Source organism: Pocillopora damicornis, chromosome 3 (assembly GCF_964200805.1).
Source record: "Pocillopora damicornis chromosome 3, jaPocDami1.2, whole genome shotgun sequence".
In the NCBI taxonomy this organism is placed as follows: Eukaryota; Metazoa; Cnidaria; class Anthozoa; order Scleractinia; family Pocilloporidae; genus Pocillopora; species Pocillopora damicornis.
This window is the reverse complement of record NC_142672.1, coordinates 6,824,286-6,834,444: the sequence shown is the minus strand read 5'-3', so window position 1 is coordinate 6,834,444 and position 10,159 is coordinate 6,824,286. Positions and strand designations below refer to the sequence as shown.

The window sequence follows — 10,159 nt, the reverse complement described above, 5'->3', positions numbered from 1 at the left end:
TCTGGAGGTCAAGAAGTCATCCATCTTCCTGTTTTGACACGTTGCCCAAACTTCCCTTAAATATTTGATTAGGCGTTTTTTGCCGCCAATGTCGATTCACATTGCGCCATCGACATTGGCGGCAAAAAAGTGTTAGAGAAAGTATTCACAACGCACATGATAACGAGCTGTATAATTTTCTTCCTTATGGAACTATTTCTTGGATGAAAACAAGTCTTCGATGGTAGTAAATAGCCTACAATAATAATAGTAATAAGGGGAAGGAATTCAGGATGGAAATTTTTTTCTGTCTTTATAAAATTGTGTTGTGTCCTTTTTCTTCTCAACTTTTGTATTTTGATTTGTTTCTTTTCGCTACCTATTTATTTAATAATCTATTAAATTATAGTGTAATTACATATGTAAGTATAATATATAGAAAAAAAATGCAAATTAAAAAAAAAATAACCTACAGGCTCTCAGCTTCTTTAATTTTGTAAGCAGGAACATATAAGCTTTGAGGACCCTTGAAGGTGTGTAGTAACACCTTGGAAAATTGTTTCAGCCACTTCTCTCGGACGGTGCCATGCAAATGAATCAATATATGTGTACGGTTTGGTACTCAGGGATGTGCTTTTTTTTCGGTGAACTTTCTTTTATTTTTTCCTCGGCTTCTCACGCTTCGTTTGGCCTCACATTTGTACAGTGGCCCTTAACCGTCACGGCATAAGTAATTACCCCGCGGCAAAAGAAATAACCTCGTGGCAAAATAAAAAACCTCATGTCAAAAGAAAAAACCTCACGGCAAAAGAAAAAACCTCACGGCAAAAGAAAAAACCTCACGGCAGAAAGAAAAAACCGCACGGCAAAGAGAAAAAGTCTTATTCTTTTTGTTGTGAGGTTTTTTCTTTTGCCGTGACAGTTATGGGCCACCGTGCATTTCTTATGCTCCCCTAACTAGTACTCAAAAACCCCCCAAAAAATTGCTTGCCTTATGCGCATGCCCTTGTTTCCTCTCTAGAGGACGCGGTGTTGTCTCAAGTCATTTACAGATTGACGATCGGAAATCTTGTGAGTCTCTTTCTTGACTTGAGGAGAAAATATTGTTAAGTAAGTAAGTTTGAACCTGGTTTAAACTTTACTCTCATTAAGTTGGACAGCTTCGGATAATGTTAGCCTTTCCGATTGGCTGTCGGCTATTTTTAAAGCTGTCAATCTCTTGTCGAGAATTTAACAAATTAGCACCCTCCGTTCCCTTGAGACAAGTGAGGTAGCCATTCACTAATGGCGGTTGAGTAGCAACCGAAAGAATTCAACCAAATGAGCCATGAACAATACAGTCTGTAAGTATGGTAAATGGAAATATGGCCGTTCCAGTTCATTGTATGGCTATTAAACCCTCTCTGTGTGCTGTATATTCACAAAATTGGCAAATTCCTAACCCAGCAACGTCCATAACTCATAGGAATTTCTTCCACAGGTCTGGCGTGTTTATATTTAGTTGTGCAGTTGTTGTATGTGTTGTTTAAACCTCAAATGACTGTTCGTGATCTTTTAATCTTCACAGCGGTCGTAGTCTCAACAAAGATTGGATACGAGGTAGAATAAAACATATTCCACGCCGACATTCTGGAAGACAAGCAAATAACTCAAAGCAGGTTAGCAAAATTAGCGCTGACTAACGATTGTATATTTGTTCAGTTTTAATCTCGTTGCCTCTACAAGATGACGTATTATACTTTTGTAATCCAGCTGCTGCTGGTAATCCACTTTACCCCTTTTCCTCAACAATTTTGTCATTTTGTTCTCTCGCAGAATGGTCGAGCAAGAAGTGCAACACCATTACGAAGTGCCTCGGCGAACATGCTGTTTGAGTCTAGCGATGATGAAATAAATGGTAAGAAAATTTCTTGTTATCGTAGTTCATGCCAGCTTTGACAAAATGCCGATATTTTGACGGTATTCATGCCTTTTATTGAATAGAGTAGGCTTAAATCAAAGCTGAGAGGAGCATTAGATGTAATCTCCCAGTTTGTTTACCTGATTTGAAAGTGATCCAAAGGCATGCAACAACGAGAAGGTGGACGTGTAAATTATAGATCCCAGTCTTCAACAAACAACAAAGGTGTAATTCTTATATTTTGACAAGTTCAAGTTATTTATTGATATTTCTCAAACAAAGAAAACTCGTGGGTGTTATAATTTATACGTATTGCAGAGTCTAAAACTATTTTAAAGCTATATTTCAAAGGAAAAATTAGTTTAATTTACTTAGCATAATATTAATTTAATTTCTAAATTATGTTTCTGATTGGCAATGATTCTGGAATACAGGCATGGTATTTTCTTTGATGTGGCAAAAAGCACTCTTGAGGTGATTTTGAAGGTATATTAGAAAGATAAGGGTAATTAAAACATTGGAAAGGTGTCAAACTTTGGTAGAGGTCTACACTCTTTCCACAAATTAGAATTCCCAGCATCTCCCTACTTTTTGAAAGAAATTATTATCCCACCTTGTTATAGTTTTTCGAAAAAATAACTTATTCTTTAAAAGCTCAATTCAATTCAAGGGTTAGTACCTCTTGCTTTCTCAGGGCTAGAATCTTTGTTTCATAAAAAATTTCATTCTCAATGCTTTTGAGTATGATATATACAGTTGTTTGTAGACAACAAAGAAATGTTTTGGCATTACTTGTACACGTGTGAATTAGGAGCCAGAATTCTTGGGAAAGACACATGTGACCCTAAATGCATTTGTAATCTATGTTTTTTCTGTGCATTTAATGTAAGATGTTTTGTGGAATTTTCAGATACTGTCAAGGAATTCAAACTAACTTTGGTAAGAAATTGAACTAAGTGCAATTAACAGTTTCATTTTAATAGTGCTAATAATGTGTCAGTCAAGACAGAGTGTAGCCAAAGAAATAGGCTCTCACTTAAGATTGGAACCTTTATGCTACTGTCAGTGTTCTCCTTTATTTTAAGCATGACAGGTAAAATAAATTTTCAAACCGGTAAAGCAATCCTTTTACCGTTGAATTTTCAAGAATTCCAAGCAATTTTAAACAGTAATAAGAGGTACTACAGGTGGTAAATGTACTGCCTGAAAGGGAGAACACTTTACTGTGGCACCAAAACTTAACATATCAGTTGATTCACAATTAAAATCTTTTCTTTAGGAAGATATATAAACAATATCCTCTATTTGGCACAAAAATATGCCCAGATATTTGTCCACAAACATTTATCTGTTCCAAGATGCAAACAGCTTTATGAGAGCAAAGCTTGAGGAAAACTATGAGCTTCAAGAGATAGATAATGTCCAAGTACAAATTTGTGAGCACATTTTCACACAAAATGGAGGCTTTTGTGTTTATTCTTCTCCAAATATTTTTCAATGCACATGAAAAATGTTTTCAAACAGCTTACTGTTCATTGCGTGGGATGTTTTCTTTTCAGTGTTCTCTGGTTCCACTTTACAAACAAAAAATGTTTCCCTTCTTCTGTAACAACTGCTAAACAATTTCTCTTATCTTGAACATAAATTTTAAGTGAAGACTTATGGTAGTGGACTTGAATTTAAAAATTGGGGAATATCATTTGGGTGATATCCTCAGATGTTTTTTGCTGGGGAATATACAGTCATGTGATGCCTCGAGACCAATGGTACAAGCAAAAACATTTGATGGATCATAAACTTAAATATTTTAGGATTGTAGGTGCATCACTGAAAAACTATTCATTACCCTTAACCTTGTGACTAGCATCTAATTTCTCTTAACCATATCAGCCCATATTGCAGATGAAGGTCATGAGAATAAAGAAAATGATCACCAAATTAAGAAGCTCTTGATTGTTAAATTCTCCTTGTTAGCACTTTAGCAAAATTTATAGAGAACTTATGGAGAATATGCATACTGATGTTAGGGTATGAAGGTTTAACTAAATAATTTCCAGTCAATATAAGCGGCAATCCAGAGAGTGTAAGGGGGAAGCTGGCAGTTAACACCCCTTCATTAACAGGGTGTTCATTTGGCATTGTGCAATAGAGAGTTTGCTTGTTACTCTGCAGATTTTTGCTGCTAAATTTTGGAGGCCTGGGATATTTCTTATAAAGTTGTGGAGAATACCCTGCAACTAAATTTTCCCAATGAAAACCCTGCAGTAACGCATACTTGATATGTTTGGACCATGCTAGAAAAAATGGGCTGACTGGTAAACTCCACTGGAAAAAAAAAATGAAAAAAAGAAGACAACTTTTTCTTAGTCCAACTCGTGGAATTGTTTGGCTTTTTTTTCTCTTAAAGTTCTCTGAGGGCAGAAGTTGTTTCAAAGTCCATAAATTTTAGGGCTACTACAGAAAAGGCTCTCTTTAGTTCACAGCTGCAGTAACTTATTTCATATAAATTGTGTGAACATTTTAAAACTATAGAAGATGGTAATAGACATACATATGAAAAAGGAGGAAATAATGAAGAAATTAGTAAGGGTGAATAGGCTGCTTCTGGGTGAAAATGCCACATACAAAGGCTCAGAAGGGTTTGGATCTGATATTTTGAGGGATTTATTAACAGATTACTGCTCAGGCAAGCTTATCCTTTTACCAAGGGCACCTTTTTCAGATGCTAGCTGAGACATAAAGCTGTGAAGGGCAGGGTGTGACAAATGAGGACCTGAAGGTTCCTCTTCTGGTACTACATCACCCGTGAGAGTTTACTAAAGGCTTCATATTTCAACTGTAAAGAAATGTCTTGGTTAACTTGAGAAACAGGCAAAATGTTATTTTTGTATTTTTAAGTTTAAAGTGAAGGCAAATGTGGGGCAAATTAAAAGGGCATGCTTCATGGAATAGGATTTTTTTTTTGTGTACTTCTCCCCTCCTAAGTGAGTCAAGTCTGTCTCTGCCTAAATATGCAAAAAAGTGAATGCTGCTCTGTATTCACAATCTGAACCTTTCAATTGAGATTTCACTTTAAACCTCCTCTACTTCACTGTTTGGTCATTAAATATATATTTTTTTTATTTGCAGAGGTGTCATTGTACTCAAAATTACATTTTCTTCTGTAATCTGGTGTCAATATTCAAATTTCCAAAACATTGTAATCATTATCACAATACATCTTTAAATGAACGTTAGATATCCATTGTGCTATGAACAGCTGATGCTTACAAGTTTTTCATATTCAAAATTTTTTTCCTTCCCCAAAGCAACTCTTCAAACGGCTCAATCAGCAAGTTCGAGAAGTAAACCAGTGCATGAATCAGCAGAGAATCTACAGCTTCAAGGTATAGTTTTCTTTAAAGTTAAGGATCCTTTTCTTGTCTACACTGTATATATCAGTCTCAAATATAAGCAATAATAATTTTTGTATGGAATAAATACCTTATACTTCATTGTCGGTTTTTGCGGAAAATTCGCTCGGAAGATCACAAGCAGCATATTTTTTTTAAACGATGTGGTATACTGTGAATAGACTAGCTAAGGTTGTCAATGGTTTGTCCTGCTGTGAGGTACGACTCACAGAAGATACGTACAGTGTTCTGGCTGATTTGCAATTTATCATCCGTGTCATCACGTTTTGACGTTTGAGTTTGGTAAAACACAACCATACCATAACATGATATTTTCTCGTTGGAACTACGGTGTTGGAAAAATTTCAAGTATACTGAATCCAAAAGAAAATTGCTTTGAATTAAAAGGAAAAATAAAATCTGCCTTTATGATACAAGAAATGTTTATGTATTCGACCTTTACGTATATACCATAAGCCATTGTAACCTCACTCCTATTTAACCACCTGCAAGCGTTTTATCAAAAGCTGCTACATGGAAGGTTCATTTGTTATCTGAATATTATTTTTAAATTGAAAATAATCTAAATTCTTTTTATCCACCGTTAATCTAGGAATCTAGATCTCAAAGCCTGAGAAAGCCAAGCAGTGATATACTGTTTATTGGCATGACTATTTTCGTTAAATAAATGTTGTGAATATTGTTGTCGACATTCGTTACCGGAAAAATATTATTTCAGAACCGATGAAAGACACATAGTAAGACATCACAAGTGAGATCGGCCTATCTGAAATAATGCAAAGTAATTTTAGGTTTTACAAGTTACAGGATGAATTTTAATTTCTCCACTGCTAGTAGCGAGAAATCTTTTCCGTAGTATGCATTTATTTTTGCTGGTATTTTAATTCAAGCCACCTTGGATGTAAGCTTTGATAAAGTAATCTTCAAAAATTTTCTCGTTCACAATACGTCACTCAAAGTGTAAAAAGCGTATTCAGTTTTACTTCGGGAGTCGTTATGAAGATTGTTAGCAGATGGAAAAATACAAGCCTTGTTTCTCCTAGAGATTTGATTGACGGCCTACGCTTTGGTGTTTACAGATTGTTCAATCTACTTTAAGGGTGCGCACTTACAGAAAATTTTTGTTTGCATCTACGATATTTTACAATGCCACTATCTGTTGACAGCTAGTGGTTTTACACACGAACTGAGGTACACTTTCTCTTCTAAGAGAATGGAATTCATAATGCCTGTTCGCTTGTCTTAGCCTTTTGAAAATCGAAAAATTTCCTAATCCTGTTTTGTAAAAGCAGCGAGCTAATTCGAGTTTCTCGCACGCAAAGAGGCTTTTCAGTTGCCTAAGAAACCTTTAGTCAGTAGCTAGCATGTACGTGTGGCTTGAGTGACAATTAATGTGAATTGTTTTCGTTCCTCAGTACTATCAAATTAGTACCGGTAAGACCTGTTAAATTCTTCTATTTTTCCTTCAATGACTGTTATCAATTTATCATTAGTACCTCGTGTTACTTGAATTTTCAGCCTAAATATGTTTATCTTTATTTTGAATCACATGATGCTTGCGCTCTTACTCGGCGAACGTACTTCAGCTCGAAGACTTTCTTTGAAACCTAAGGTTTTAATAAGAAACGTCATTACGGGTCGTCTCTTTTTCTTTTGGCTCCATAAAATGACTTAGGCTTGATGGCGTTTCTCGACAATTTCAGGAGCAATCACAGTTTTCGCTGAAAGTATCGGCAAGTTTGTTGGTATCACTTTGCTCCATGGATTTCAGTTAGTGGTTTGAACCTAGGAGCAACATTTGATCATGTAGTTTGAACGTCCGGGTGAACTTAGTACGGTGAAGGACTGTTTTCGTAAGTGTTGAACAATTTTTCGACAACCTTAGCGTATCTAATCATCAGAGTCAAGGGAAGAGTTGTTTGCCAGTCGAGTGTTTCAAGTCTGTTTCGTGTAAACTGATTGGTCAGTTTTTCGTCAAGTTATCAGTGTTAAGACTCAGGTAGCGTAAGATGGTCGTGATAAGTCAGTTTTGATCCGTCGGTAAAATTTGGTGGTAGTGGCACGAACGGTTTGGTTCGATTTTTACGGGAATAAGTCGTTTGTATGGTGCCGATAGTAGTTGACGTTTGTTGAGAGGAGTTAGTTAATTTGGTAAACGCGCATTCCAGAATCATTCAATGAAAATAGCTTATGCTTTTGGTTAAAATATGCGCGACACACCCCAACATTTAACCCCAGCGCGCTGCTTGGGTGCTACTGACTATTTTTGAAAGTTAAATTGAATGAATTTTCGAAGATTTACAAAACGTGTCCACGTCATCCTCCACAGCACCACATGAACAATGAAGGTATAGCAAGCCCTGCTCTTCGCCGTAGTCAGCTGGCAGCAGCCATGAGTAAGAGAGAGATCCCGGCCACGGAAGCTCCACATGAACCGTGTAACGACTTAGGACCAACCTGTGCGAGCTACCTTACAAGACCCTGCAGTCGTCATGACAGGTATACAAAGTTGGGCGAGGAAATTACGAACCTCTCTTCTCGTGGCTTCATGCTGCTTTGCACGTGTACTAGACTTGACGCTTTAACCTCGCCACATCCGATGATAGATAACCATTTACATCCTAACATCAGTTTATACATTCTGCATACTTTCCTTTATACATTTCCTATAGTGCTGACACTCAAACGCTTCTCTAGCTGGTGATCATTTCCTCTATTTTCATAACCTTAATGTATGGCTCGGGGTGATGCAGTAAGGAGAAATTACATGCTACTCGCTCTTAGAGGTCAGAGGGTTAAGAACAAATTGAATTCTTATTTTGCTATTTCGGGAACTGAACTCATTCTCGTTCTATTTCAGGAGTACCAGCAGTCCATCCCCTCCCCGCCCTTTATCATCAGTACCTCCTTCGCGTACTTCTTCCCCTTCTCCAACTTTACGTCCGTCTTCTCGCATTGGAACCAAACGCACAGGGAAGGGTCCAGATCCTAAAAAACTCCAACAGCAGTTGGCTGAAGCTGATGCCAAAGCAAAGGAAGAATGGGAGGAAAATGATCCCCAGTTCGAAGAATTGTTTGTGCCAGAGGAACTGTCCACCGAGCAATTGGGCTTTAAATTCCATGACCCTTATCCGGAAATGTGGGTCGAGGAGACTACTAAAGACGCGTGCTTTCGAGGATCAAAAAAGAATGATCTGTTTATGCACAGATTACAAGAGCTGGAAAATCTGAGAGAGGAAACTGTTTTGTGGGAAATATACAAAGAAGAGAAAGCTGAAACTTCAAACTCGGCCAAAGGATTCTCGAACCGAGTTGTATTCGGTGGAAAGTTTAACTCAAGGACTCAGTCTGCTAAAGTCAGCGCACCGCAGTTGTACCGAGCGAAATCTGCCGTCAACAGACTGAGACGAACATCATCGGCGGGAAAGAATACTTCGTCCAATAATGGCATTTCCGCTTCGGATGATGGATCGGATAGCGTACAAACTTTCCGTAATAGTGGATATCAGTTAGGTATTACATTTGTCCCTGGTTCACTTTATCCCGAGGCAAGACCAGTGCCAAAAACTCGAACTCATTCATCCAGCTTGAAAACTAACAGTTACAACTCTAGAAAGTTCCCTAGACCGTCTGCAAACACGCACACGGTTGACAGCAAAAAACCGCCCGTATTTAAATCACCACCTTGCGAAGCGTGCCACCCGAAACCAGCGGTTTCTCCTAGGTCGACGTGCACCAGCCCGCGGGATGTGGCAACCTCGTACCATGCCCTTCGCAGTCAGTACGCGCTCAAGGCTTCGGAATGTTACGACATTGTAGAATTAGCGAGGACGTTTGAACCGCCTTGCAAAGCTCATTTTGTTAAAGCGAAAGCAAAAGCCAAGTTAGTTGACTCAGATGTTGATAAGGCGTTAAGTAAGGGTATATCCCCTGGTAAAAGTTACTTCTCACAAAGGAGAATATCTCTGACGCGATTGACTCCTGATGAAAGTATGACAGTGAGAGGAGTCAGTCCGCAGAACATAGCACCAGGGTCTGGGGGCCGATGTAAGTCCGCCAAAAAGGGGTCTAAAAGGAGGTGACAGGACTTAAAAGAGAAATGCAACAGAAGTTATAGAGCGCTTGGAAATCAAATAGCGGAATAATGGAGTGTTCGTAATGAAATGTCGTTGTTTCTCTCACCATAATGTCACTTCTGATGAGGATTGATACGTGTCGACTCTACCATGAGAGTCTTGGCATTCGATAGGGTCGACTGTCTACCGTCACCATAAGGGTCTTATGAAGCATTATTCTCGGCGTCAATCACAGTTGAGCATAATAATTCAAATGAGTTGACGTGCCGTGTCATCCAGTCGATCTTGTCGCATGGGGAAGCACAATGAAACGCTGCGATCCATACTGGAAGTGAGTGCATCGTGAGACAAACAACAGTACTTCGTTTCCAGTAATTTTACGTAATTACATCGGGAAAGCAGAACTTCGCCAGCTTTAATTCGGTTGACTTGAACTTTCCGCTTACCAATGTGAAAGGCATCTTTTTTCAGACAATTTTTCAGTCATTTGTTCCAAGGTGACTCGGACTCCCGGTATCTCGACTAACTTGTCTTCTTCTCCCTGAGCTGTTAGAATAGGCCGGGCTCTCCTGTGTTGAATCATATTAAAGAAATTATTGATAAAACTGTTTATGCAGTGAAGTGCATATCGCTGTCTTTGTCTCTCCCCAAAATAAACGTCTGAATCACGTCTGTACGACTCGCACATGTATCGTTTGTTTAAAGAAAGTACCTATGAGAATTAGAGTTTCACTAAAAATTTGGCTTCAAATTATTCAAGTAGAAAATATTTTATTGATGTATTAGCCTTG

General features: G+C 38.1%; 1 protein-coding gene across 4 annotated transcripts; it reads left to right on the top strand.

Annotated features, from left to right (window-relative positions):
- The first annotated feature begins 1,201 nt into the window (after nucleotides 1–1,201).
- LOC113665668 (uncharacterized) lies at nucleotides 1,202–9,973 on the top strand. Of its 4 annotated transcripts, none has more exons than XM_089200199.1 (7): nucleotides 1,202–1,322; nucleotides 1,547–1,637; nucleotides 1,795–1,876; nucleotides 2,790–2,818; nucleotides 5,188–5,265; nucleotides 7,622–7,791; nucleotides 8,153–9,973. In XM_089200199.1, exons 1-7 carry the CDS (start codon nucleotides 1,300–1,302, stop codon nucleotides 9,372–9,374), a joined length of 1,695 nt encoding a protein of 564 aa, XP_089056325.1. In that variant the 5' UTR covers nucleotides 1,202–1,299; the 3' UTR covers nucleotides 9,375–9,973. The 4 variants fall into 4 exon arrangements, with proteins under 4 accessions (XP_089056325.1, XP_089056327.1, XP_089056324.1 ...); XM_089200198.1 differs by having other exon boundaries at nucleotides 1,238–1,459; XM_089200201.1 differs by lacking the exon at nucleotides 2,790–2,818 and having other exon boundaries at nucleotides 1,237–1,322.
- Nucleotides 9,974–10,159: the final 186 nt, after the last annotated feature.

Coding starts and splice junctions, on each gene's coding strand:
- LOC113665668 (XM_089200198.1), top strand. CDS start 1,329: ATGGTAAATGGAAATATGGCCGTTCCAGTTCATTGTATGGCTATTAAA. Junction 1,877..2,789: donor TAGCGATGATGAAATAAATG/GTAAGAAAATTT, acceptor TGGAATTTTCAG/ATACTGTCAAGGAATTCAAA. Junction 2,819..5,187: donor AGGAATTCAAACTAACTTTG/GTAAGAAATTGA, acceptor CCTTCCCCAAAG/CAACTCTTCAAACGGCTCAA.